This window comes from Fusarium solani (assembly GCF_023522795.1).
Source record: "Fusarium solani strain SB1 chromosome Unknown bctg00000010, whole genome shotgun sequence".
Taxonomy (NCBI): domain Eukaryota; kingdom Fungi; phylum Ascomycota; class Sordariomycetes; order Hypocreales; family Nectriaceae; genus Fusarium; species Fusarium solani.
Window position 1 is genome coordinate 2,109,757 of NW_027072147.1, and position 27,657 is coordinate 2,137,413.

Below are 27,657 nucleotides of genomic sequence, written 5' to 3' on the forward strand. Positions count from 1 at the left end.
ATCTGGCCACCGAAAGAGTTGCAATGCCCTGCACGACCGCCGAGGTGGGCATGACCGATTTGTGTCTAAGCTGCTTCCAGAAACGCCACCGCGGAACCGAAGGGTTGAGCCGCACTTGGGAAAGGCTCAATACAGTGCAGCTACAGTGAGGTGGCCATCATTAACACTACTACTATGACGGTCCAGGTGAATCGTACGAGAGGGGGGCACACCCAAGATCAAGGGGGTTCTGTGCTCCTATCGTAAGATCCGGCAGTGCCTTAGACGCCGGAATCAGTCGACGGCATTGTATGCATGCAGGTCATTTTATCTTGGGGCTTGTTACTTTTTATATCTAGAATCTGTTGGTCGACCAACACTTGCTCCCGAGAGATTGGAACGAATTCCTTGCGCTGTCACAAAAGGATCGACATTCCAGCAGAGACAACTCGACTCGGGAATGACACACTGTCTGATCCTTCGGGCTTGATTAGAAAAAGCAAAATCCACTGCGGGCACGGAACGCTTCCGGATCATCATTCCAACCCATCTCGAGACCCATACCTAGCAGCATCGCTAAGCAAAAGCAAGGCCCCTTGGTGTCAATGCGCCAGTGGACGGTCTCCATCTGGACATCCCTGCTACTTCAGGAGGATCCTTCTAGGGCGCGGGGCACAACGCGCCACCCGTTAATCCCTCGGCCGGCGTCATCCTCAGAGGGCTGAACAGTAGGGATAGACGTTGTTCAAAATCAAACTGCTCTTCCAACAGCAGCAACATGATCCTATAACGGCTTACCAAACAGTCGATCCAATGACTCGAGCCTCCTGCCAGCAAAACCACGCCGCACGCTTCCCCTGACATGGCCCACTGGGACCCTTTGCTGCGCCGCTTGCACACATCAACCCCCCTGGGAGGCAGACTCCAGATTTTCGAATCGGGATCTATGGTAGGGTACCTGATGGCCCTCTCCCCTGCCACGGAAGTCGATGCCTAGGTCCCCCCTGGTCCACCCTTTCTAACCTGTATCTTCCCTGCCGGTGAAACGCGCCGACTTGGAAATCCCGTCTCTTTGCCTTTCATCGCGTCTCCGCCGACGTTGCTCTCGGGAACAGCGGCCCTTGTCCTCGGGGATGAAATCACTCAAAGGACGGAAATTCAAAGACAATGCAATGCCTTCGTAGGGGTCCTCCTTATGCGCTTGGCCTAAAAATCTGCAGTATATATCCCCTCTTGCATCCGCGCCTCTCTGCAATACTACCACGCTCAACTCCATTCAAGTGCCTCATCCTTGTCGGCTATTTGCCTCGCATTGATTGAATGTTGCCCACCATGCGCGCCGGATTCGTCTCTTTCCTGGCCCTCAACGCCGCCGGCGTTTTGGCTGCCCCCCAGGCTACCACCATTGCCTCGTCTGCACCCGAGGTGACAAACATTGACGAGATCAAGGACCTCGCTGCCTCTGCGTATGAGAATGCGCAGGAGTTTGTCGAGACACAGGCCAAGCGTGGAAGCACTTGCAACTGGAGCAACGTCCGCGTGCGAAGGGAATGGTGAGCCTCACACACTCTATTCCAGCTTATCTGTACTAACAACAACAGGAACACCTTCTCCAAGAACGAGAAGAAGGCTTACATCAACGCCGTCAAGTGCCTCCAGTCCAAGCCTGCCAAGACTCCCGCGTCTTTCGCTTCCGGCGCCAAGACTCGGTTCGACGACTGGGTAGCCACCCACGTCGACCAGACCCAGATCATCCACTACACTGGAAACTTCTTGGTCTGGCATCGGTACTTTACCTGGTTGTACGAGGAGGCTCTTCGGAATGAGTGCGGATACAAGGGCACCCAGCCTGTAAGTAACATCACACTTGTAGATGCATTCATACTAACGGTCGATAGTACTGGGACTGGGCCCTCACTGCCATCACTGGCCTCTCCAAGTCTTCCATCTTTGATGGCAGCGAGTACTCCATGTCGGGCGACGGCGAGTACATCCCCGACCGCCCCGACGTCATCCTCGGAGCCTCCAGCGGCCTGCCCCCGGTCTACCTCCCGACCGGCAACGGCGGTGGCTGCGTCAAGTCGGGTCCCTTCAAGGACATGAAGGTCAACCTCGGACCCGCAGCCCTGGACCTCCCCGGCGGCGTGGTCGAGGCCCGACCCAACCCCCTTGAGTACAACCCCCGTTGCCTGAAGCGCGACCTGGGTGACGCCGTCAACAGACGGTACGCCAACGCCACATCCATCCTCCGCAACATCCTCCAGCCCAAGAACGCCTACGACTTCCAGATGCAGATGCAGGGCGTCCCCGGCTCCGGAGACATCGGCATCCACGGCGGCGGCCACTACTCGCTTGGAGGCGACCCCGGCAACGACGTCTTCACGTCCCCCGGCGACCCTGCATTCTACCTCCACCACTCCATGATCGACCGCGTGTGGTGGATCTGGCAGATGCTGGACCCCAAGGAGCGTCAGTACGGCAAGTCTGCCCTCATGGGCACAAACACCTTCCTCGACATCCCTGCCAGCAACGCCACCACCTTTGAGGACTATGTCAACTTTGGCTGGGCTGGCGAGTCCCGCCAGATCAAGGACCTGATGAGCACCCTGTCTGGTCCTTTCTGCTACGTCTACTTGTAAGCGAGCGAGCGTGTAAGCGAGAGTCATTGTATATAGCACGTGTTCATCTTCTTCAGCCCGAGTCGGCATCGTCTATTGTATTAGCCTCAAGTATCTAGAGAGCCACAATATTAAACCTTTTAACTCGTCAATCAACAACTTGAACAATCCGTAGCCGTTAATCATCCCCACCAGTACCTAGTTTGCAAACTTGGAAGCGAAGCAGGGAACTGTACCTGTAAATCCTTTGTCTCAGCCGCATACGGACTCCATCTCGCTTCTTGCGCCATCGCATCGACCTGCTCGCCAAGATTGCGGCAAGGGCCGGAAAATGTCCTAGCGCAGGTGGTGCCTCCGATTTCTTTCCAAGGCGCTGACCAAGCGAGGGAGTGCAGCAGGGATACTGCGGAGTTACTCTGGGTCTGATCAGGGGTTACAAGATAGAGCAGCGCTTTCCTAGATCCAGAGTTCGATGCAACGCTGTGCTATCTAGATCCAGTGGTCTCTCCTGAGCAGTGCGTCCCCATGCCTGGCATGATCGTACGTCTCATCTGGGTGTCATGGATACTACACGGACAGGGTCCGGATCTGTCGACCTTCCATATCAGGGCCGGGAAGGGTACTGTACAGGGGCCAATCGTAACAACCCCCGGATGACCGTGGATACGGCCCATGCCAGTGGAGAACGGGGTTTTGTTAGATGGAGGAAATGCAGGCGAAGAAGGGATGAACCACTGTAAGCTCTCCCAAGCACGTGGAAATGACGGGTCATGACAGCTGCCTCGGCATGGACGGGATGGAACAGTAACAACGGGGGCCGACGAACGGAGTAAGCAGTAACGAGAAGCAAGCGTATTTAGGCGTATTTCTGCTTGCTGACGGCCAAGATGAGCCAGGAGCAAGCCACATTATCGCTTGACAGGCCGTTGACACTTGGGTTAGTTCATGTTGGCCGCAGAGTGGCAAAGTGGTGTGACTTCTGACTCGCGCTTATTTCTCACTCAAGCTCACTTCTTCCAGAGCCAACATGCTGCATAGATAAAGGCTCTCAGTTGAGTCCTCTGTTCACGTCCCTTGTCAATCATTTCTAGCGTGTTCTAGTGCCAGGTCCCCCTCATCTCAGCCGCATCCCATCATCTCATCCAAACACCAACGCTAACACTCGAGTCCGCTCCAACACTAGCACTCTAGCCCGCGACCGGAATCTCCTCATGCACAGACCCGGCCCTTCAAGCGAGCACTGACCAGCTGAATTAAAATGCCCGCGTTTGGTGCGGCAAAGTCGGAACGGGACTGGGAATGAAATGTCGTTTAATGGGTTAGTGCGTGTTTAAATGCATTATCCCTTCAGGTGAGAGGACAAGCTTAATGTCGCGGGTTATATGCTTGTTTGGGTAGTGCATGTTCCCGAGGATAAAGTTATACCCTCGGTCTACCCGTCTTGTTTCCTCAATCGTACTCGTATGTACGGAGTAGGTAAGCGGTGTTTACTCTAGGTAAATCTTCCGGTCGATAGAGTTTGTAGGCATCCAACCGGGGCGGATCAATACCCCTGGGTTCCTCGGGTAGATATGGCCAGGGATACACGTCATCGCCGTATAGAGGTAGCAGAAGCGTTACAGTGCTGCATCGCGATACATGGGTCCCAGCAACCTCTTCCGGCGAATTTCAGGCCAACTGTGTACGTTGTCAATCACGAGTTTTGAAGTAGAAGGTGGTTTCCAGGAACTCCAATAAGCTGTGCATTCTTGGCTGCGACATTGCCGTCAGTCTCGGCCATGGATCAAATTAGAGTTTGCAACTCAGTTGGTGAATATAGCATACTCCTCTTATAAGACTTTGGTAGGTGTTTTACGGCAGGATCTTGGCGCCGTGATTTGTGAAGTGCGATGTGCCTTTTGCTACTGTGCTCACTCTCCTTAGGTACGGGATGGGAAGTCTGACGGTGATGAATAATTAGAACAAACAAAAATAGGGTTTGTTTCGATATCAAGAGGGGCTATAGAGGCGCACTTCATCGTTTGTAGTCTCCCAAATGCTAGGAGACATCTTGCTTTGTAGTGATTTCCTAGTCTTGACAACCTCTAGCAACTTCCCTCACTACTTGTTCACATGTGTTCTAACAAGGTTACTCAGAAAGGCTCCCCTTAATAGTAAACTTAATTTATGGTAAGATTGACTTGACTACATACCTCGTCGCTGTGCTCTTTTTTATCTCGTCAATCATTCTTTGCACTGTAGGGTAGGCGATACGGCTGGTCTCTTCTGGCTCAAAACCCAATGCCGCAATATCAACATGCTCTGTGACAGTTATATAGATCATTCGATAGAATTATTGGTGTGTTATCCTCTCTCTTGGCAATCGGTTCTTGTTTGTGGTGATCCACAACATGGCCTTAATGCTAGTCCCATACCTAGGGATACGAAACTCAGCTGCTTTTGCAATGCTGTTGACCAGTTTCTTGTTACACTTTACACTCTTCTTTCATGTCAAGTTAATTCCTTAGATCTAATTTAAACAAGGATTTCATCTTTATTTCCACGTGACGGGCGGCAAAAACATGGCTGCATAGTTTCTCTCGTAGACAGTGATTCCACATAACGCGTGCGTGGAAACACCCCGACTTCTCCAAACAAGACTAGGAGTTACACATCCAAAAACACAATATCGACAATAAATAAGTAACAAGCAAAAAACTATTGTCACATCCATCCCGTCCTTGATGATTTGTTACGTCAGGCACTAAAAATGCCCAGACGGAGCGGAGAATCCAGAATCCGAAATGAGGCTTTTCGTTTCACGCGATCGTCGATTCCAAAACTCCGACTTTTCGCACTATCACGATGCAGCCTTCGCTCTCGTATCACGAACCTTCCATAACCGTTATTTCCATCCTTTCTGGATTTCTTCTGCTACTAAACTTGCTCAACTATGGTCTAGACAAGATCGCGTATTGTGGCCTTATTGGTCAGGTTGCTCTTGGCATTGCTTGGGGTACTCCTGGTGCGAAATGGCTCTCTCATGAAGTCGAGGATGCTGTCATGCAGCTGGGATATCTTGGTCTCATTCTTATCGTCTATGAGGGTAGGAGATATGCAATGAATTTACGGCTTGTCGGCTAACCCAGAGTAGGTGGTTTAGCAACCTCGTTCAAGTCACTGAAGGCCAATATTGGCCTCTCGTCTGGCGTTGCTGTTACCGGCATCCTTCTACCCATCGGTTTATCCTTCGCTTTAAAGTCCATGTTCAATGCATCCCTACTACAGGCTTTTGCTGCAGGCGCCGCTCTCTGCTCAACAAGCCTGGGCACCACATTCACCATCCTAGGCACGAGTGGCCTGTCAACAACAAGGCTTGGCGTCGTCTTGACAAGTGCCGCCATGATGGATGATGTGGTAGGTCTCATCATGGTACAGGTCATTTCGAATCTGGGAGGAGACTCGTTTGATGCCGTCACTGTTGTCAGACCCGTCATGGTATCCCTCGCCTTTGCAGCTCTCATGCCCCTTCTTGGCAGATTCGTGGTGATGCCTGTCACTGCCATGCTCAACGCTTTCCGTGAGGCACACCCCTCTGGAAAGGTAGCACAGCTACTCAGGCTGAGACAGACTGCATTTGTCATCCACACAGCCCTCCTTCTTGGTCTTGTCGTGGGTGCCACCTTTGCAGGCACCTCGAGCCTCCTAGCGGCATACATCGCTGGCGCAACCATCAGTTGGTGGGACTCTGAGGTTCCTCACGTCCCAGACCGAGTACCAAGCAATTCTCCCGGAGCTGAGATCACAGAAGAGAGAAATCAGAGCAGTGATAACACCACCACGGATCAAGCAGCCCCGGTGCAAACAAGCTTGCCCCTAGCAATGGAGGGCGGATCCGGCATGGACGTCTATGAACGCTACTACAAGACTGCCGTCGAGCATATCTTGAAGCCTTTCTTCTTTGTGTGTACTCAACGACCAACTTCGAGGACAACTGCTAACCAGCACAGGCATCCATCGGCTTTTCTGTCCCCATCACTCGACTGTTTTCCGGACCCGTGACATGGCGAGGCATCATATACACAGTGCTCATGACCATCAGCAAGCTAGCCTGCGGTATCTGGTTGGTTTCCTTCGCAAATCCTCTTCAACCCTTCCAAAAGATCGCGCAGAGGCTTGCCGTCATGTGCGAGCGAAATCCAAAGCCCCTTGTCCCTGGAGCACAGTGCGCAGACCCCGACTCAGCCGCTCGGAATATCACGACGGCATCGGATCCGACAGAGGAGCGAGAGGCCGTACCTCTGGGAGCACTGGCCGATACAAGTGCCCGTCCCGTTTCTCCTGAACTGCGAAATTCAACACCGAAGCCGGAAAGGGCCCTGTCTCTGTATCCAGCATGCATCGTCGGTCTCGGCATGGTTGCTCGAGGAGAGATTGGCTTTTTGATTGCTGCATTGGCTGAGAGCAAGGGGGTATTTGGCCGTCCGCCAAATGGCCAGCCCTCAGAGCTGTTCCTTATCGTGACTTGGGCAATCTCTCTTTGCACAGTCATTGGACCTATCTGCGTTGGGCTTCTCGTGAATAGAGTAAAGCAGTTGGAGGCTGGAAGTCTGAAGAGCAGAGGCGAGGGTAAGCGGAATGTTCTCGGGGCCTGGGGAGTGAGCTAGATGTTTGCATGCACATCACTGGCATGATGGAAGGCAGACGCCGATTTTTGAAGAAACTCCACGTATTCTACTCATATAGATGTTTAAGCCTTCCACGACCTACAAAACGCGGCCACCTAACAAGAGACCCTTAACGCCTGAATAGCTATACCGATCTCTCCCTTTCAATACCAAACTCCTCTAAGATGACCCGTAATCATAGAAACCGCGACCACTCTTTACCCCCAGATGGCCGTTCTGGAGGAACGTTTGAAGATACTCACGAGGTGCACTAGGAATGTCTCCCCGGGCATCGGCATAGTGCTGCTCGATATCAAGAACCACATCCAGACCAACCACGTCCATCTGCTCAAATGGACCCTTTGGTGTTTTGAGAACCCCCTTGAACATGGCGTCGATTTCTTCTGGAGTTGCAACACCTTCTGATGCCGCAAGGAGCGCTTCTCTCTTGATGGCCGCCCAGATACTACGACAGGAAGGTCAGTCTATATATGTTGAGAAGATACAGTGTTTCGGCTTACCGGTTGTAGATATAGCCCATGGATGGACTCTTGACTTCGAAGGGTGAAAAGCCATGTGCCTTGCATTGCTCCATCATCAGGGGGATGTAAGAGGGATTGGTAGTTTCATGGCCCATGATTTCAATTTCTGCAAGCGTGTTAACAAAGTCAGCATTCAAGGAAAAGACCCAATCTCTCACCTGGAGTCTCAGGAGGCCAATCTTTACAGATTTTTACAGTTAGCGATATCACACTCACCAGACATGTGGACACTTACAGGAGTGTGCGCTCAGAAAGCGGCGTTCATTCTTCAGGGTGATGCCCTCCAGGATCTCGGAACAAGAGTAACTGCTAGAGTTGGAAGCAATTACTGTGTCCTCTCCTGCCAGAGAATCCAGCTCCACGATCACTTTCTGCTTGAGGGCAAGTTGCTCCGGTACACACTGCCAAGTCAGCTCAGATGTCTCACTTCAGCCCAGTTGTCTCACCTCCACAACAAGCCACGCTGTTTTCAGTGCTTCGCGTAGTGTTTCTGGTGAATGTGTGATGATCCTTCCCCATTGACCGTTTTCCTTTCCAGCGTCTTTTCGGAAGCCGTCGATGGCTTTCAGACTGGCCTCGAGCTGACTTTCTTGGCCATCAACGAGGTGAACGTCTTTTCCTCTACTTGACCACTTCAGAGACCTCATTAGCGATAGTTCGGGAAATTTTCCTGAAATTTCGGAAAGTCCTTAAGTATAATATTCATACCATGAATGCAAGACGCCTGCCCTGGGTGCCCGCCCCGATCAGAGTAACCGAGGTCTTTGGTGTTACCGAGAGAACCATGTTGTCAGTGAATGTGAGGCTATAATCAAGCTCAAGATAGATCGGAAGTGAGAATGAAGACAAAAGAAACCGAGATACTTGTCCAAAGAAAGCAAAAAACTCCGCAAGTGGTTGTCATTCAATATTATAGTCCAAGTCGGATCCGATCTGGGCTATGTCGACCCGCAGTGGCAAACATCTCCACTCAAAGTGCGAGCATCATCGGATCCGAGATTTGTTTGGTCAATCAGGATTGCAGATCAAGCTGCAGAGCATTTGCTCCTTTAGGATGAGATTACTGGGGGTATTCCGCACAGCGGAACAGCAATCTTGAAATGATATCATCATCCCAGATATCTGGTTTCAGACACATGCACTTGGAGCTTTCAGATCAAGATGCAATGCAACATGTGGCAACCATAACCTTGTCGATCCTCTTTGCAGATTATTCTTGGCTCGTGGCGAACTACAGTATGTTACAACTTATTGCACACCCAAAATCGCAGCCGAATAACGCCTCTCGACGTCAGCTTCATCCTGTGCTCCCAAAGAAAACTTGGCAATGGCCGCCTGCACAGACTTGGAGCTCTGCGGAAGATGCTTCAGCGTTCGCTCCAGCGTGGACAACAAGCTTTGATACGTTTCATCCGTTATCTTGCCAGCCCCAAAGTCTCTGTCAATAGCCTTCCGTAGAAGCTGCACACCCGCAACAGCATGGTGCGGATAGGGGTCTATGGATACGATCGGAACCGTAAAGGTTGTCTCCCGAACTCCCTCTTGATCAAGGGTGTCCGGGTCCGGTGGTCGCCTCAGTGTAAAGGTATTGTGCAGGCCAAAGGCTAGGGTATTCATGACAGTGTTCTCGGCGTCTGTGCTGATGTCTGCTATATCGGCGAGTAGGTCATGACGATCTGTGACCTCAATTACATCGACGAGCATCAGGATGCTAAGATGATAGTGGAGCATGAGAGAAACTGTTCAAGTTAACAGATGCACTACTTTTGGAAGCCAAAGACACTTACACCATCGGAGCTTGGTTTGCTGTCCGAGAAACTGCATCCGCTTGTGACACTCATCCAGAAGCGGACGATAGACTGTGCCAAACTGCTTGATGGAGTCCACCACAGCCAAGTAGGCCTTGCGAACTTCAGACTCGTCATAACCATCCCGGAGAGCCTCTTTAAAGATGGCAGTCAACTTCCATCCTAACAACTTCCAAGATGCTCCTGCGGCGATGATCTGGTTCGCCCTCTCATCCGTCATGTCAGAACTTCCTCGACTCCAATGCTGCGCAGTCTCGTCAAACATTTTGGCACAGGTTCTGACAAGACGCCACGGCAGTTCAGACTCGAATCCAAATAAGCCCGAAGAGAGCAGTGGGCGACAGTTGAGTGTCAAGGAAGCCGAGGTATCAAACGTCAAGGCAGCCCAGTATACAGTGCTTTCGGCATTGATGAAGCCTGATGTCTCGATCGACTCTGGTGTTGTGACGATGCCTTGTGACTTGAGTGATGGGGAGACTTTGGAGCCACTGAACTGAAGATTCTTCTGTCGAGCCCTCAGAGTTTGGATCTGCTGCAAGGCCGCATGGACGCAAGCTTGTCCCGAAATGCCATCAGCTTCTTCCTCCTCCGAGATTCCGTCTGGAATCGGAGTCAGGGCAAACAGAAGCAGCGATAGCATGGATCGATAGGAAGGTCTGTTGATGATTCTAAGCATGTCTCTTCGTGCATGCCGCCAGAGAGCTTGAACAAGCACACGGTAATCATTGTCTGAAAGTGCGGTTCGAGAGCTAATGGGCAGCCATCGCGCAGAGAATGAGGCAATAGTGCTCTGAAGAGATTGCTCGATCAAGCAACACCTCTGACTCCCTCTCCCTGGCGACTGCCCGTTGTTTGCGGCGGCATCAGTCATGCATCCATCGAGATGGCAGCATAGATCTGAGATGCTGACATACTTGTCGGCGAGGTTATGTCCAAACCTGAGACTGTCAACACTATACTCGGGGCCGAGGCAGGGTCACTCACAAGAAAGGGCAGCTATATCTCCCCATCCATGACCCAAACACGGCTTCAAAGCCTTCCCGATACAAAGTCTCCAGCCACTTAGAGTCAGCATCACTAAGAAGGCCCGTGTTTTGCGCCGTAATAGTCGAGTATGTCGGCGAAGGCGCAACAAACGGAGTCGACAACACCGAGGTTGTCAGGCTCTCCCGGTGAGCACCGCGCTCAGAGCCGAGGGCAAACCCCTCATTACCCGCGGAAGCTCTGCTACCCTGTGTCGACGACGTGTCACTTGAGGGGTGAGATGCAATCCTGCGACGTCCCTTGCGCTTCGCTCCACCAGAGCTGCCGCCGCCGCTCGCTTTGGCATCTTGGATCCACTATCCCGGGGGTAAGCACATGTTCTCACGTGGTGATTTAAGCTCTGCATTACCTTGAAGGTACATGATTTGTGGCGGTTGCGGCAGCGCGTGCAAGAGGCGGGCGCTTCTCCAGCGGCGGCGTTGCGGCTCTGGGCCGCGTCGCAGGCAACGCGCGATCGGCGACACTCGTCGCAGCTGGAGAACTGGGTGCGGCGCGTGACGAGGCCGCCTGGCATGATCAGATCCACTCGAGCTTCAACAGGGGCTGCGAGAGACGGATCCGAAGGGCTGCTTGCTGCGAGGTCAATCTCGGATTCATGTGGGGAATAAGACAACAGAGAGAAACGGAACCGGGCCTCTCTCTTGTAAAGATTTGAAAATCCAAGATGCGGGGTAATGCAGATCCCCTTTCTGGGGTAATGAAAAAGACCGGGGTAATCTTTCCGGGGACAGCAAAGATGCATCCATCAGTTCATGACCTCCTTTGCAGTAGCGTCTCCCAGCTGATGGCTGACCTCTAGCCAAGAGTTCCGCTTTGACGGCCCGTTTCCTTGATCTTGGAGATTGTTTAGACGACGCCACACAGGTGAGGGATGAAGGACGCTTCTCCAGAGAGAGAAACTCCAATTTTAAGCCCGGAACCGGTTCTGAGACTAACTACGGAGCACTCCGAAGCGGTTTTCGCCAGCGTGCGCCCGCCATGTGCCAGCCGGGATCATCGGAACCGAGGCGTGACTCGCCAGCCAGTTCAAGGTTGTGGCGAGCCCTCACAGACAAAGCCTTTGTCTGTCCATGACGCAATTTGGGGAGTTGCCAGGTCTTTGGCTTTGTTTCTCGTCAGAACCTACTTTGTCTCTTTTTCAGAAGATAACTGTAAAATGGATCAATAGTAAATAGATCTCCAGTCTTCTCAATAAACACCAGCTCAACAGTCAACTCGGCGAAGGATCAACTAACCCACTTCCCATGCAACGTGAAGCCATCATCGAACCAACCTTGCAGCCCTTGACACAAGCGACAAGACGATGCACCCACGCTTGACTCGCACAACCTCATCTCGGATCCGATCCCCACAGACAAAGATCGCCCACTCGCTTGTTCGAGTTTCTTGTTCGAGACAAGCGTCCCTGGTCCTCCCCCGCAAAACACAACTTTGTCCGCTTCATTTGCCGAGTCAGTGGATACTCAAGCCGCTTACGCTTGTTCATCAACTCGGATCAGCACGACGTTGAAAAGGGCTGCGGGGAAAAAACATGGGGAAGAAAAACAAGACATGGGTATGATTCAAGATGTACTTAAGACCCTGATCCCATCTTTCGAAAGGATTCAAGATACAGGATCTCTACAGCCAGATCTCATCCTGACAGCAGACGTTTGACTTCTTTTGCTGCCATCATGGCTTCTTACACTCCCCCCAACGAAAAGGCAGACTTTGTCGAGGCCGAGATGGGTAACAGCTCTGGCCATCCGCGAAAGGGCGAGGTCGACCATATCGGTGCACTCGCTACTGCGCCCGGCACGACGCTTGATTCCTTTTCGCACCTCGATGAGAAGAAGATTCTTCGAAAGGTCTGTCTCTACAGTCGTATCAAACATCAAGCCGCTAACTTTTGTGTACAGATGGACATGCGGTTGATCCCCATGCTTGCGCTTCTCTACCTCCTCTCCTTCCTCGACCGTAAGTCAACCCTCAACAACACCGCAACTCACCACTAAAACGCACTCTCTCAGGTGGAAACATTGGAAACGCCAAGATCGAAGGCCTCCAGGAGGACCTCAACATGACGCCCGACCAGTATAACTGGTGCCTCACAGTCTTCTTCTTCACCTATGCCGCCTTTGAGGTGCCATCTAACCTCCTCCTCAAGAAGCTCCGTCCCAGCGTTTGGCTTCCCACCATCATGGTGGCTTGGGGCATTGTGATGACGCTCATGGGTATCGTCAAGAGTTACCACGGTCTTCTCGTCGCTCGCATCTTTCTCGGACTCACAGAGGCCGGTCTGTTCCCTGGAGTCGCGGTAAGTTACCATCCTCTGCAACTCCATCTTGCCCGCTAACTTCAGTAGTACTACCTCACCATGTGGTACTGCCGACACGAGATCCAATTCCGCCAAGCCCTCTTCTTCTCAGCCGCCTCCATCGCCGGCGCCTTCAGCGGTCTCCTCGCCTTTGCGATCGCCAAGATGGACGGCGTCGGCGGCCTCGAAGGCTGGCGTTGGATCTTTATCCTCGAGGGCATCGTAACCGTCCTCGTCGCCTGCTGGGCCTTTTTCGCCCTCTACGATTTCCCCGAAACCGCAAAGTTCCTGACCGAGGAGGAGCGCGCCTTTGTCGTCTTTCGACTCAAGTATCAGGGCCAGAGACAGGCTACGAGCGAGGAGGAGGGTACTCACACGCGAGTTGCGCAGACGGATGAGTTTAGGTGGGAGTATGTTTGGAGTGCTTTCAAGGACTGGCAGATCTGGGTCAACATCTTTGTTTACTGGGGCGTAAGTGGCAATTCTACCTTTCATCATGGGTTAAACTAACTGGCTTCAGATTGTGTGCCCTCTCTACGGCATCAGCCTCTTCCTCCCAACGATCATTCGCAACCTCGGCTACACCTCGAGCCACTCTCAACTCATGACCGTTCCCATCTACATCACAGCCGCAATCATTGCCGTCATCGTCGCTTGGACGTCAGACCGAGTTGGAAAGCGAAGCCCGTTCATCGTTGTGTTCCTCTGCATCATGATTGTCGGCTTTTCAATGTGAGTTTTCCCGTGACCATTCAAAGCCCAGAGCTGACTCTTTCTCAGGTGTATTTCCACCAGCAACCCCAAGGTCGTCTACGGCGGTGTCTTTATCGCGGCCTGTGCCATCTACCCAGCCTTCCCAGGTGTCATCACCTGGCTGGCCAACAACCTTGCAGGAAGTTACAAGCGAAGCGTCGGTATGGCTATTCAAATCGGAGTCGGCAACCTCGGAGGCGTAAGTTTACACACACACAACAAGACTTCAACAACTAACCTTCTATAGGCCATGGCTGCAAACTTTTACCGACAAAAGGATGGTCCTCGCTACATTCTAGGACACGGTCTGGAACTTGGCTTCATCAGTGCTGGTATCATTGCCGCTCTGATTCTCATTGTGAGCTACGACCGCATCAACAAGAGCCGTGAGCGCAAGATGGCTCGAGGCGAGCACAATCAATACTCTCCTGAGGAACTCTCAGCCAAGGGCGACAAGGCGTTGACCTGGAGATATATGCATTAGTTTTGAGTCTATCAGATATTTATGTCACGCAATAGTATAGGTTAAATGCCAGTTACGCATGTTAATAATGAGGAAATGCTGGAGTACAGCCACAACTATGCCATCACCACCGTCTCCAAGATATCGTAGTCACTAAGCCCTCTTGGGACATTTTGATATTCCACTATGGCTAAAAAGCATCAACTCGATAACACAGTTTCGTCCCCGAGTTGGCATCAAAGGAAACTCGAGGTTAACAGTTGAAATTACTGGGAATATGGTTTGAGAGCTTCTGGTGAGCTGCCACTTCCAGTCTGTAGAGCACGCAGAAGATCAGGAGATCGCTTCGGTGAGTCTTGGTCGGGGACGTCCTTACATCAATGTTAAAATACGTGCATAGGTTGGATCCCAGGAGTATCTACCTTCCAGGCCTCGTCAAAGCCAGCGGAACGGACGTATAACACGCCAGGTCCTTCGACAGCATCAACTGCCATGTGCTGAATCTTCTTCCAAATTGAATCGTCCTTCAAGACTGCCCAGGGCTTGTCCTTGTACTCTGCCATCAGCTCGTGGCATACGGCCGTAGCCCGTGCTTGTTTGATGGCATGGCCGTCATCCCCAAAGTCGTAGAGCCTCATGCCAATTTCTAAGATTGTAAGTCAGATACGTGGCGTGCCACCACACCGGATATAGAGCAATTTGGAAGAATCTCATAATGACTTTTTACTCACCTCTAACAGATTCATCAGACGGTTGCTTGGGGACATAAGACTCAATGCTTTCCAATGAAATAGCAGGATAGCCACGAGCGACATACTGCACAAGATCCAGCCGAATCTTCCACTCCAACAAGCGAACTTTGTCCGCGGTAGACAGCCACGGCTGAGAGTTGAAAGTCAGGTAGATCAAAGAGGAGTTGACGTGATGCCTGGGTGAGGGTTTTGGTCAGCAGACTCTGAGGCCAATCGTGCGTGGGGATGCGCTCACATGAGAAAAAAGTCGTATTTGACATGGTGAGGAGGATGAATCGCCGCGCTCGACGCGACAAGGATCATGTCGTGGAACATTTCCGCCGTCCTCTCATCTAGTTCTTCGGGCTCCACGTGTACTTGCTCGAGAATGGCGAGCATTGCATCCTTGGCCCTTTGGATGATGCCGTCTTCGACCTTGCTCGTGTCCTCCACTCGCACCGAGCCCGCCAGCTGAGGATCCGCCCTGACCTTTTCGTAAATGGACAGCAACGAGGGCATCTTTGTGGACCTTGGAGTAGCATTTGCCTGTTGCTCGCTGGCGAGAAGCAGCTGGTCTAACCCCTCGACATTATGGACACAAGTCTGGGCAAGGGCCTGAGCGACTATGGCAGGCTGTTTCCACTCAAGGCCATACATGAGTTGTATCAAAGGGTGAACAATACCAGCGTGTAGGCGGAGAAGGAGGTTATTAGCCGAGTCGTCACCTTTCAAGAGGTGAGCCTTGACCACCGACTCATACCCTTCGCGCTCGATAGCTCGTTGAAAGTAGGCGAGGAAATCTGGGTAATGCTCCTCTTTGCCCAGATACTCGGATGCGTGATCCCAATGGGTGATGAGGTCCTTCACGGCGTCTTGGTGCTGGGGGATGATTGGGCGCTGCAGAGGATGACGGAGGCCATATGCTTTTTGGATGTTGGCGACACTTGCACCTGTTCCATAAAGAGCCAACAGATGATGCGGCATCTATGCAGACTTGTTAGGAGGTCCTAGTTGGTGAATATCAGAAAGCAAGACTTGCATGATCATGAAACCCGACATTGTTTAAGAATACGTGGTGGTTCTTGCGAGAGGTTAGCATTTCGATCCCCAGCGGTCCTGTCGCCATACCTCCAGATCCTTCTGCAAAGCCTCGCTCGCCGTTTGAGCGGCTTCTTCACTCTGTCTTATGTTCCATAATCTCGTGTTTGTCGGTGTGATGTGAATTCCGTAAGGGGTGGCCATATTGCCAAGAAGCTGTCTCTTGAATGAATACGGGACAGCAGTTTGGGTGCACAACTTGTGGAAATAGGCCGCCAAGAGAACGATAGACTGAATGCTTATACATCAATCTCGAGAGCATATGCTTAGCCATTGACGTCAGGGGCTTATAATTCAGAATTGTGTTAGGTTCGGATGAGACAAGTCAGTGTCGTGTTGTTACGTGCCGCGCCGTACTGTCTATAATCTGTATAGCTTGGTGTCAACGGACCCCATCTGGCTCCTCTATTTCGAAATGACCGAACTTTCTAGAGATGGCTGGTCCAGGTCCGTGGGTCTTGGAGTCCAACCACCAATTCACGCTTTTGGTGATGGCATGTCCACCCATCTGCAGCTAGACCCCTGACGGGGTTTGCCGAGAATAACGGTCTTCTGGCTCAGTTATCCCATCGAGCGCCGGGTTTCAACTATAATAAAGAACACATTATCAACACATCATAGCATCATATCCCAATGCTAACACAGTGGCCTTTTTTTTTAGTCTTTCTTCTGCCTGCAATAGAAGACTCATACCTATCTGCATCATGAAAGGTTAAACCTCTCAGGGGGTATTTAACTGTTCTAACCTCCGCCGAGAATAACGCCGCTCGGCGTGACCCGGCAGCCTCTACAGAGACCTACGTTGCAGATCATTGCCTCTTGTTGGATGGCAGTAGCATCTTCTCCAAGGATTCGAACGAGGCATCGAGTTGTACGGGCCGATACGACAAGACATCACCATAGTGTACAAGTCGGTCCTTTAGAGGACCTTCCAAAGACACAAAGGGCAAGTGTATTCAATAATACCACTTGCAAACACTACCGCAGTTCTCTACATGACTGCCAGCTCTACGCCTCTACGTCGAGCTGCATTATCCATGTCAAACCAATCCGAGCCATCTTCCCAGGCTTCGTCAAGTAATTGAAACATAACCTTGGAAAGAGGAAAGGTACACCCCTGTTCAAAACTCTGCCTCACGTTATCCAGTATCTTCTTCGACTCGGGGTGCCGTTTGAGGTATGAGACCTCTAGGCTGGCCACGACAAGGGGGAAGAGGAGGCCATTGATCACCAGGAGGCCTTGGTTCTGTGGTAGTTGTGAATGAGTGTACACTGTCTGGATGGCAGCCATCAATCTTTCCAGTACAAGGTCATTTTCAGGGGTATTTACCGTCTCGTCTTCGATCGTCGAACTTCCAGGTCCTCTTTGGCAGCGGACTCGCCGGCGAGCATCAACAATACCAGCAAACCTCCAAGCATCCCAGAAATGGCGCTGTATAGAATTTCCGGTCTCATCAGGGGACCATTCCCATAGACGAGCAACTGAAACGCTAATCTCTTCGTGCACCATATCGCCATATATATCCAGTAGCCCACTATGGACTCCCGTAAATGTCTCGACGCCCATCCTTCTTCCACCCTCCCAGCCATCTTGAGCTTGGCGGAAGTGTCTCCAAAGACCTAGGGAGGGGCATATCCTTCCCAGAACGAGGCCAGGCAAATCCACGACGGCCATGTATTCAAGGGCATGTTGAAGAGCGGGGTTCTTCTCTGGACTTGGGACGAGTGTCATTGTTGGATTGTTTAGCTGATAGACGTCAGCCATCATTCGAAGGTACGGCGTATACGGCTGGGCCTGAAGAAGCTGTGTGAAATTCTAGTTAGCCATTCTTTTGGTCCATAAGAATGATGGAACAGGGGGAACTTGCGTAAATAGCACAGAGAATAACTCCAGCACATATCGTGCCGGGAGATAGGAGTGCGCCACGTGATACGATCTCAATACGAAACGTCTTGAGAGCAATATCTAGACACTCCATGGTTGTTATAGGGATGCTTTCATCTCCATTTGAGATGAGGGACTGGAGAGCAGCACCCATTGTAGGAATAGACTGGCTCTCCAGCGACATGTCGACAAGGAAAGGCTGAATCCAGGTATTGGGTTGGGTCTTGTAGAACAGCCTCAGCCCAGAGTGAAGGACTGGCAGACAAATCAGTGTTGGGTCAATGAAACGAAGGGGTGGGTTATCTTGCTGCCTACAATTCCTAAACAGAGGCTGCGTTATTCGAGAATCGTAAGTTGGTGGAGGCGCAGTGAATGTGATACTAGGCTGAAGGTTGCAAGGTGTGTGACTGTAGTCGTACACTGCAGTAGACCCAGCATATCGAGGACCGTTGGGCACGGCAGCATGGTTTATCCAACAGTATTCGGTCGAGTAGCCCGAACATTGGACGTGTCGGCGGTTGCATGCTGCACAAGAGGGCCGTTGTTGGTCACATTTTCTTCGGCGTTGTCGACAATTCAAGCAACCTCCGCGGGAGCGAGACATTCGGAACAAATCTCGGCGATGTGCCGAAATGGAAGATATCCCTGTTGACGATCAAGTGATGCCGCATCCAGGTCCAACGAGGAGGAGTAGCTATTGTCTGCAGACAAGGTGGAAAAGCTAACTACCTATAGTTAGCAGGCCGAGTCAAATATGTACCACGCGATCCCCTCTTATCTTGAGGCCACGCAAGTAGCCAAAGCATAATTACGTATTCTACCCTCCATTAACCAAAGTTGAATCAAGTTTGACCGGTTGAATCTATCAGATACCAACAACTTCCTACGGAGTAAGGTACGGAGTACTGTAAGAGTCGAGATGCAGCACAAGGTGGAAAAACTAGCTACAATTGGTCAAGCTCTTGCTCGTTGGTGGATCCAGCGATTATAGAGTAACTATATTTAGTCGGTATCCACTCACTTTGACGATACAGCCAATCATTTTACGTCAAGGCTAATTTGTGATGCCTCTCAACATCCCACCCTTCAGCCCGAGGCCTCGATCGTCAATGTTTGATCCTCCAGGAGCATAGACGCGTACGTACTCACTAGGCAGAAGCATTAAATCAAGCGGTCCCCAACTGCCCTTTGGAGGAGGAAACGCCAAATCCACCCATGGGGCCGCGGGTTTCGGCATGCATTGCGAGAGGCACAGACACATTTTCGCTAAATGACCAACCATAATCGTATTAACTCTCCGTCGCTTAAGTTTGAGCCCATCACCACCACCGCCTCAGTTGACGCGTCCCGTGTACCAGATGAGCGGAAATGCTTCCATCACAGCCAGAAACCAGCCACTGTCGGGCCTCTCTGCGGTCCTTCTCGCCCGCAGAATTCCTCAGGAACTTTTGGACGGAGGAGAAATACGAAAATCATCTAGGGATCAGGGGCAGAGAGTAATTTCGAGGTTGTCCGTCGGACTTGGGCTTCACAATGAGTGATTTTATATAAACTTTTAGCTCGTACACTTGGGCTGCAACGTGAAGTTCTCCAAAAACCACCATCTTTCCTCACCGTGATCGATCGACAAGCCACAATGAGATCTTGCTTCGGCCGCTTTGCCGGCTATCAAAAACTAGAAGACCAAGAAAGCCAACTCCAAGAACCGGAGCGTGGATGTCTTGGACAATGGCCAACCAAGCGTCCAAGATTCACAAAACCGGGGTGGACAACAATATGCCTCATTCTAGTGGACTTGGCACTGTTTGGTCTTCTACTCTACTCCATACGAGATCTCTTCTTCTTACTGCGTCATAACAAAGAGATGTTTAGTGCCCACGTCAATGTCACTCTCCAGGATCAACCGAAGCATGTTCATTCGTCAAGGCAGATACCACGAATTCTGCACCAGACATGCAAGAACGAGACGATCCCAGAGATGTGGGCCGAGTCACAGCAGAGTTGTCTCAAAGCGTACTCGGACTTCGAGTACAAGGTACGTTTGACAGCCCACTACCAACCCCTTGTGGAAACAAACCGGCGTCTAACCTGAATTCCAGCTTTGGACCGACGAGCGAGCTCGAGAGTTTCTGTCGTCCGAGTACCCTTGGTTTCTAGAAACCTGGGACACTTACCCATTCCCTATTCAACGTGCCGATGCCATACGCTACTTTGTTCTCCATCACTATGGCGGCATTTACCTCGACATGGACACTGTCTGTCACCAGGCCTTCCCGATCGATCAAATCGAAACCGAGCTGAAGCATGATTCCCTCTTCGAAGCCACCCTTCCTACCGGCATCACCAACGATATAATGATATCATCCGCAAGGCACCCTGCCTTTGCGTCGGCCATCACTCGACTACCCTTTCATCACCGTATAACGCGATTCTGGGCATGGCTGCTACCATATGCTGCAATCATGTTCTCAACAGGACCTCTCTTCATCTCTCTGGCTACGGCGGCCTACCTATACGGAGAGCCATCTCTGCCATCGCCCACAGTGCAGGTCATCAGCTCGACCAATCTCAAACCCTACATCACGGATCTCCAAACCGCCACTTGGTACAGAACAGATGCTCGTGTACTAAAGTGGCTCGCAAACAAGCCGTTGCTCTGGTTTATTCTGGGTACTGTGGGGGTTATTGGTGGCGTGTACCTTCTGAACAAGGTGTTGTTGTTGACCTACAGGGTCCTTTGCTACATGTTGAAATCTATAGGCTGGTGGATTCTCAAAGCAGCGAGGTGTGTATATAAGAGTGTGAATTAAGCATGGTTGGCATTAGATGCATTGCTTCATGATAGAATATGAAAAGGATAGATCTCAGTGTTGCTCGTTGTGCTAGTCTGGAATACGGGGGCAAAGATAGAGCCTCTCCCTGGGAACGCATTGTTGCAAAAAAGAGCCTTTCGCTCCTCTTCTTCTTTGTATTGATGCGCTACTCGTACGCCCCGAATGCAAATCCTCCGTCTTGAAAATGCGGATCTCAGTGCCAAGTTCGCCGACTTTTGCCTTCAACAAATCCATGCTCCCTCGGAGACAAGACCCGGGACGTCACTCCCAGGGGGCAACATGTCTTAGGAGATACTATACGGAACGCTTCCGCCGAATCTAGCAGCTGCGTCTTCTTTCTTTGCTCCGAAATCTCGGGGCCGGCATTTCCAATCACCCCGTCCCAGTCCGAGGGCACCCGTTCCACCAGCTTGCCATTCGTATTTTACCTCGCGAGCTATCCATGACCCTCTTCAATACATTCTCAGTCCCTTCTATCCAAAGATGTATCTAACGACCTTGCGTTCAGTCACTCGCCCCGTAGTCGCGAACTTGCGTTCCATCGCCCCTCGACGATTTACATCGACAACTCGGCAAAGGCCCACCCGAACATGGAAGACCTCAGTAGTGCGGCTTAGTCTTATCGTTGGCACCTTTTACTACTTCAATGCCAGCTCTGTATTTGCAGAGGCTGCCTGTATGTGTTGGCTAGCGGTATAAGCTGATGGAACCATCGCTGACTATTGGACAGCACAAACGGTACCTCCTCTCTCCCACCCCGACGACCACCTCACTACCAAAACCCCCGTTACCGAGAGGCAAAGACATGTCCAAGTCAACACCGAGAGGAACCATGAAAAGAACCTCGAACCGACTGAGACCCGCAAGCCCCAGTCGGGCGCCGCCCGTAGTGACATGGCTACCGATGATGCTTCCACCCCCGAGGACAAAAGCCAGCAGGGTGCGTTCAACCCCGAGACGGGCGAGTTCAACTGGGACTGTTCTTGCTTAGCGGAATGACCCACGGCCCTTGTGGAGAATAGTTCAAGAGCGCATTCAGCTGTTTCATGCTCTCGAACGATGAGCCCAAAGGAATGAACTGCATCGACCACTTCAAGTACGTCGACCATCCAAGCATACACATGCACGTCCCAGTGGCTGATGCGACACCAGGGCAATGCAAGAGCGCTTCAAAAAAGTACCCCGATGTCTACGGAGCTGAATTAGTCGACGACGCAGAGGGCGACCCTTCACCGAACCTTGATGATGAGCAGTCCGACACCTCAAGCGTGCCCATGAAAGCTCAATCAACTACTTCTATCGAGGCGGATACTGCATCGGATGAGCCAAAGCGGGCGCACAAGAGTCAAGGACCAAAGAAGAAAGTAAATGCCGAATGTATATAGACTCATGCTACTGCAGGTCCATGGCGTCCGCGGTCTTTGTTTATTCCCATCTCCATGCGATTCTAGTAGTTCCCGGCCGCCGGTGCTGTTCTGTTTGCCCGATTCTTTTGTTGGTCTGAGATCAGCTCAAGCTTAACGAAGGTACCTACAGTGCCCGGGCGAAGGGCTGAGAAGCCTCCCAACCTCAGATTTGGGGCATCTCAAAGTTGCCTTGATTGATAAACAACTTGGTGGGGACTTGGTCTTAAGTCAAGCTTGACCATGACTTATTGGTTGGTCATCAGTTTGACCATCACGATAGCCAATCTTGAGCTTAGCGGAGAGCCCCGCTTGAGATCTCGACGGCATCACCCCACGATGTGATGTCCCTCACAGGCCACGACTTGAACCCAACATCCCAGAATCTACCTTGGCATCGCTTTGAGAATGGCGTCTGTAGGAACCCTAAAAGAGTCTAATCGCACGCTACAGATCCTAGAAAATGCCGTCAAAGGCAAGTATGGAGTCTTGGCAGCCATCTGGTGAGTCGTCCTGCCCCTCTCCACCAAGCTCATGCTCATCGGATGACAGCTACAATGTCGAGCATCTCACAGCTCTGGTCAGAGCCGCCGAGGCCAAGCGCTCTCCGTTGATTCTACTCTTATTCCCATCGACATTAGAGCAACTTCCAACGATGGCCTGGGCTGCATCCGCTGCCATCAAATCTGCCACTGTTCCGCTTTCGCTTCATCTAGATCATGCGCAGGACGTGTCGCAGATTGAGAAAGTCGTGTCCAGTCTTCCATTTGACTCTATTATGGTTGATATGAGCCATTATGATCACGAAGAGAACCTTTCCAAAACTGCTACCCTCACAAAACTGTGCCATGAGCATGGTATAGCAGTTGAAGCTGAGAGCGGTCGTATCAATGGAGGCGAAGATGGCATCGCCGACACTGGTGACCTCGAAGGCAAGCTCAATCCCCTCCAGTTAAAATCCCAAATTAACCATGAATTATAGCCCTTTTCACGACTCCCGAAGAAGTAGAAGACTTCCTAAACGCAGGCATCGACATCCTCGCCCCAAGCGTCGGAAACATCCACGGCGACTACCCTCCCGAAGGACCCAAGCTAGACCTCGCCCGCCTCTCCTCAATCGACAAGCAAATTCGCGGCCGCGCTTTAATGGCCCTCCACGGGACAAACGACTTTAGCGCCGACATCATGAAGCAGTGCATCGACGCCGGTGCCGTCAAGCTCAACGTCAACAAGCTGCTGCTGGAGGTGTGGCATGTGCACCTGAGGGAGAATGCCGATAAGCCTTTTATGCAGCGGACGGATGAGGGGATTGCAGTGTTGCAGGAGGAAGTCGAGAGGTGGATGGATATTTGCGGCAGCAGTGGCAAGGCGTAGGAGAAGTCGAGAATATAACCTTAGAAGCAGAAAGCTGCAGAGGAATGTACATATTTGAACACTTCCACCTTAGCTGGGCAGCTCAGGAAAGACGATACCAGTTACAAAGACCCAGGTCGATTGTGATACAAGTGAAAGTGTGAAAAAAGTACAAAGTCCAACAAACAAGATGCCACACGCCGTTCATAGTATCATCGTTCTAAGCCTGTCCTCCAGTCTAGGTCGTAACGGTCAATCGGTTTCTTCGTCCCACTCGTGGTCAACTTCTTCGAAATGAGCATCGTCTTCTTCTTCAGCCAACTCCTCGTCCTCATCTTCGGCGACGAGACCACCACACAAAATTGGTGGTGCCATAGTCATATTCTCGGTTTCCAGCCTCCAGAACGTTCCCCACTGCCCGTCGTTCCGGACAAGCAGGTCATCACGAGGCTCCTCCCCGTAGAATCTGGTATGGAACCAAATATTCACACGTCGATTCCTCTGGAACACATGGAGCAGTTGGTCATACTCCACTTCCTCGTGTTCCAGCCCGATTGCGAATGCATCTCCGCCTTTCGCCAAAAGGAGGTCGATGATGGTCTCTCTGTCCGGCGCGTCATTGGGCAGGTAGTGAACGGGGGTGTTCCCCATGGCGTCCTCCATGCTGGGGCTCACGTGGTTAAGCACAAGCCGCACCAGCTCAATGCTTCCCCTCTGACAAGCCTGGTGGAGGGCGGTGGTGTCAGTGCCCAGATGAGTGTCCAGTGAAGACCCTGCGTTGATGAGAAACTCCGACATTTCGACGTTCCCGGCCAGGAGGGCGAAGTAAAGAGGATTTGCGCCTTGTTCAATCGTCTCATAACAGATGGAGTCATCCACTCCCCATAGACCGTGGCGTATATAAGCCGTGACCTCTTGGACAGGCTTATCTGGGAAAGGGAAAACCTGCAAGAACTTTGCCGCGCGTCTTCTGCAACCAATGCTCCGATATCTAGCCACGCTAGTATCAATTCTCACGCGGTGATTGACATTGGCGTCGTTGTGCTCTAGAAGCAGTTCCATTGCCTCGATATGGCCGTTCAAGGCTTCCCAGTGAAGGGGCGTAACCTGGTCCTCAAGATTGAGGGCCTTCCAGTCCTTGCGGCCGATATGATCACCAAAAGTCCACGAGACGGTGGTTGTTCGATCTCCGATATGAGGGTCCGCGCCGTGACTTAAAGCCATAGCAATGCCAGAGAGATTGTTGCGCTTGGCTGAGATGAGTAACGAAGAAGTATAGTTGTTTTTGATGTCGTGGTAATAAACTAGGGGGGCGACAACGCGACGCAGGTATTTGCAGGTGGCAGCCAGGTTGAGAAGGTCCTGCCAGACCTGAAAACGTTCGAGTTGGGCGTGTTTCTCGGACGAAGTATGAAACTTGATGGTCGTGGGGACGTCATACCCTCTTTCCATTTGCTCTTTGTTCGTGTTGAATGCGTTCTTCACCAGAAGCTCGATCAGCTCCGGCGCCAATTTGTCCAGCCCGATAGGGGCCATCTCGAGTACTGTATATAATTTCAGGTAAGTGGCAGAGTAAAATCGAAGCAAAAAGGATCGTACGTGTAGAAGTAGACAGCCAAATCGAAACCCAGTTGTTTTTGGGGGTCCAGTAGGGAGCGTGGTTCCTCGATGGAAGTGGTAAGTTGAGGGAAGAAAAACAATCTGGGCGAGATGCATCACTCCTCAATAAATATTTTTCCACGATCCGACAGTGAATCACAGTCGCTCACCTATTGTCGCCTTATCAGGCCAAACGGGTTGTTTTGGTTTTTTGGAAATCTGCCAGATGCAGAACTTTACCCTGAGGTCCCAAACGTCTCCAACTAAACGGCCAGATACGCACAGGCTTCTTCAAACAGCACGAGGACCAGATCACCAACCTCCTAGAGTTGGGGCTGACTGACTTTTGACTTGCATTGTTCCCCAGGAAATGCAGCGTTATGGCAGCTGCGCGCGTCAACATGAACACAACGCAGGTCGCCCCTGTTTACGCGGGCACATCGTGAATGTATGCAAGAGCTAGCATCTCGCCAGCCTTATGTTTGGGTGCTAGAAAACCTCGGAAACGAATCGGTGCAGAATTTGGTGGCATATGGTCATTGCCAACTCGAATCCGAGCAGTGTCGTTGGTCTCCGGAAGTCGGCAATGGACGGCTGACATCTTCCAGCGAGCCAACGGGGCCAAACAGTTCACGTTCTGCAGTTTTGTCGCATTATAGGAGAATACCAGTGGTTTGATTCGAACCGATGTCCAAAATACCTGGCCGTTTCGCAGTCACAGGCAGATTGTTCCCTGCCGCGTCCCCCTCCCACAGCCGTCAAGCCTGAGCGCTGACAGGTCAAGTCAAGGTGCTGACAGCTGCATTAGACCTTAATAGAAGATCATCGGACGATACAGAAAGGCACGCATCTGCGGCGTCCTAATCGTACTACATACAACACGCCTTGTCAGTTAAAAGCGACTCCCCGATCCATCAGCCAAAGTGCAAATGGTTCATTCAAAGGATAGCCTCTTTCGAGCCAGGGAGGCTTTGACCAACATCCTCTCGTTGAGCATCGATCGAGCTTCGATTTACGAGCTGCATGCAACAGCGGAATATAAGGAACCAAAGAGGGAGCCTCCTCTACCTCTTAAAGATCGAAGTTGCTGTGCTCCGACGTGCCGTTCTCTGCCAAATGAGAAGCAAAGCCTATCCAACCACGGTCATTCGAGCAAAGAGTCTCGTTGAAGCCAGAGAAAAGCCAGCCTCCAAAAGATAAGAAAACAAAGCTGAGTAATTCAGAAATGCCCCAGATGAACAATAGACGTTCCAAGAGGAACAATCGACGTCCCAGACGTAGTCGGCCATCCCACGGACCCTCGGGCCCAAATACTCCGGGGCCCCAAAGGAGATTTCGGAGCGTCATTACTAAGATGGCGCCATCGGCAGCAACGACCTGTACACAGGTATTCCTCCGAATCCGATCCTGGAAAGAGCAGAATGTGGGCTCCTATTGGATTTCTAAGCCGGATCCAGATCGAATGAATAATCGTATCTCGGGAAGGGGAACCCCTCACTTACAATGGGTGATCTGCATATAAAGCAGCCCGTGTACACACCCATTCATTTACTCAATGACTTCACGCATCGCTCAGCTCGGTAAACAACTCTTCAACATGGCTTCCAAGACGCAGACAGACATCACCCTCTACACCGTGGGCACCCCCAATGGCATCAAGGCCTCTATCCTGCTTGAGGAGCTTGGCCTCGACTACAAGGTGTACCCCATCAAGATGAGCGAGAACGAGCAGAAGGAGCCTTGGTTCCTCGAGATTAACCCCAACGGCCGCATCCCCGCCATCACCGACACTCTTAATGGCGAAAAGATTCGCGTTTTTGAGTCGGGCGCTATCCTGCAGTATCTTATTGATCGCTATGACAAGGATCACAAGGTCTCTTATCCTTATGGATCTCGCGAGCACTGGGAGACGACGAGCTGGGTGAGTTCTCAATTACCAACGAGTCCACCAACGATCCAATGCTAACAAAGCGCAGCTCATGTGGCAGATGGGCGGTCTGGGTCCCATGCAGGGACAGGCAAACCACTTCAAGCGTGCGTGTATTCAATCCCCATCACTTGCCTCTTCTAACCCTCCCTAGGATACGCTCCGGAAAAGATTGAGTACGGCATCAACCGTTATGTCAACGAAACACGCCGTCTGTACCGCACCCTGGACACGCACCTTGAAAAGTCGTCGTCAGGCTACATCGTCGGCGACAAGGTCACCATCGCCGACATTTCCTGCTGGGGCTGGGTCTCAAGTGCCAGTAAGTTTTCCCTCTTGACTCTCGCCTACTAAATAACCACTAACGCAACTCGCAGAATGGGCCGGTGTAGACCTCTCCGAGTTCCCTCACCTCGAGAAGTGGCTCTACAAGCTCCTGGAGCGTCCTGGATTTGAAGCGGGTCGCCATGTGCCCACGCCTCACACAGCCTTTGAGACCAACAAGCTGACCGAGGAGGAGATCGAGGCCAAGGCTGCTGCTTCGAAAGCTTGGATCCAGGCTGGCATGAAGGATGATGCGAAGAAATAAGTGAAACGAGCCGAGCTGACGATTAATTGAATGACTTGTACGATCCCTTGATTTGTTCCATGTGGTTGACTAGGTCGTGGCATGATACG

At 51.6% G+C, this 27,657-nt stretch overlaps 10 protein-coding genes across 10 annotated transcripts; 5 read left to right on the forward strand and 5 right to left on the reverse strand.

Annotated features, from left to right (window-relative positions):
- Positions 1 to 1,311: 1,311 nt before the first annotated feature.
- Positions 1,312 to 2,618, forward strand: MRS44_014730 (uncharacterized protein; the record flags this gene model as incomplete). Its single annotated transcript, XM_046272258.2, has 3 exons — positions 1,312 to 1,532; positions 1,581 to 1,830; positions 1,878 to 2,618. 3 exons carry the CDS (start codon positions 1,312 to 1,314, stop codon positions 2,616 to 2,618), a joined length of 1,212 nt encoding a protein of 403 aa, XP_046127818.1.
- Positions 2,619 to 5,441: 2,823 nt separating this feature from the next.
- On the forward strand, positions 5,442 to 7,243 carry MRS44_014731 (uncharacterized protein; the record flags this gene model as incomplete). Its single annotated transcript, XM_046272987.2, has 3 exons — positions 5,442 to 5,682; positions 5,731 to 6,539; positions 6,587 to 7,243. 3 exons carry the CDS (start codon positions 5,442 to 5,444, stop codon positions 7,241 to 7,243), a joined length of 1,707 nt encoding a protein of 568 aa, XP_046127819.2.
- A 180-nt stretch (positions 7,244 to 7,423) lies between these two features.
- On the reverse strand, positions 7,424 to 8,571 carry MRS44_014732 (uncharacterized protein; the record flags this gene model as incomplete). Its single annotated transcript, XM_046272259.2, has 6 exons — positions 7,424 to 7,709; positions 7,765 to 7,891; positions 7,944 to 7,964; positions 8,021 to 8,186; positions 8,232 to 8,417; positions 8,494 to 8,571. The coding sequence occupies 6 exons, from the start codon at positions 8,569 to 8,571 to the stop codon at positions 7,424 to 7,426; spliced, it is 864 nt and encodes a 287-aa protein (XP_046127820.2).
- A 462-nt stretch (positions 8,572 to 9,033) lies between these two features.
- On the reverse strand, positions 9,034 to 11,151 carry MRS44_014733 (uncharacterized protein; the record flags this gene model as incomplete). The annotated part of the gene is made up of 4 exons (XM_065618528.1): positions 9,034 to 9,524; positions 9,573 to 10,531; positions 10,578 to 10,933; positions 10,987 to 11,151. 4 exons carry the CDS (start codon positions 11,149 to 11,151, stop codon positions 9,034 to 9,036), a joined length of 1,971 nt encoding a protein of 656 aa, XP_065474600.1.
- A 1,159-nt stretch (positions 11,152 to 12,310) lies between these two features.
- Positions 12,311 to 14,170, forward strand: MRS44_014734 (uncharacterized protein; the record flags this gene model as incomplete). The annotated part of the gene is made up of 7 exons (XM_046277214.2): positions 12,311 to 12,484; positions 12,536 to 12,593; positions 12,647 to 12,933; positions 12,982 to 13,404; positions 13,454 to 13,665; positions 13,714 to 13,885; positions 13,934 to 14,170. The coding sequence occupies 7 exons, from the start codon at positions 12,311 to 12,313 to the stop codon at positions 14,168 to 14,170; spliced, it is 1,563 nt and encodes a 520-aa protein (XP_046127821.1).
- A 245-nt stretch (positions 14,171 to 14,415) lies between these two features.
- Positions 14,416 to 16,122, reverse strand: MRS44_014735 (uncharacterized protein; the record flags this gene model as incomplete). Its single annotated transcript, XM_065618529.1, has 5 exons — positions 14,416 to 14,520; positions 14,572 to 14,795; positions 14,881 to 15,077; positions 15,137 to 15,864; positions 16,009 to 16,122. 5 exons carry the CDS (start codon positions 16,120 to 16,122, stop codon positions 14,416 to 14,418), a joined length of 1,368 nt encoding a protein of 455 aa, XP_065474601.1.
- An 847-nt stretch (positions 16,123 to 16,969) lies between these two features.
- MRS44_014736 (uncharacterized protein) lies at positions 16,970 to 17,710 on the reverse strand (the record flags this gene model as incomplete). Its single annotated transcript, XM_046278850.2, has 1 exon — positions 16,970 to 17,710. One exon carries the CDS (start codon positions 17,708 to 17,710, stop codon positions 16,970 to 16,972), a length of 741 nt encoding a protein of 246 aa, XP_046127823.2.
- Positions 17,711 to 19,499: 1,789 nt separating this feature from the next.
- MRS44_014737 (uncharacterized protein) lies at positions 19,500 to 23,474 on the forward strand (the record flags this gene model as incomplete). The annotated part of the gene is made up of 8 exons (XM_065618530.1): positions 19,500 to 19,898; positions 19,963 to 20,648; positions 21,351 to 21,373; positions 21,428 to 21,637; positions 21,769 to 22,061; positions 22,554 to 22,603; positions 22,653 to 23,020; positions 23,083 to 23,474. The coding sequence occupies 8 exons, from the start codon at positions 19,500 to 19,502 to the stop codon at positions 23,472 to 23,474; spliced, it is 2,421 nt and encodes an 806-aa protein (XP_065474602.1).
- Positions 23,475 to 23,705: 231 nt separating this feature from the next.
- Positions 23,706 to 24,989, reverse strand: MRS44_014738 (uncharacterized protein; the record flags this gene model as incomplete). Its single annotated transcript, XM_046284267.2, has 1 exon — positions 23,706 to 24,989. The coding sequence occupies one exon, from the start codon at positions 24,987 to 24,989 to the stop codon at positions 23,706 to 23,708; it is 1,284 nt and encodes a 427-aa protein (XP_046127827.2).
- Positions 24,990 to 26,649: 1,660 nt separating this feature from the next.
- Positions 26,650 to 27,568, forward strand: MRS44_014739 (uncharacterized protein; the record flags this gene model as incomplete). The annotated part of the gene is made up of 4 exons (XM_046281542.2): positions 26,650 to 26,973; positions 27,029 to 27,086; positions 27,134 to 27,301; positions 27,357 to 27,568. 4 exons carry the CDS (start codon positions 26,650 to 26,652, stop codon positions 27,566 to 27,568), a joined length of 762 nt encoding a protein of 253 aa, XP_046127828.1.
- Positions 27,569 to 27,657: the final 89 nt, after the last annotated feature.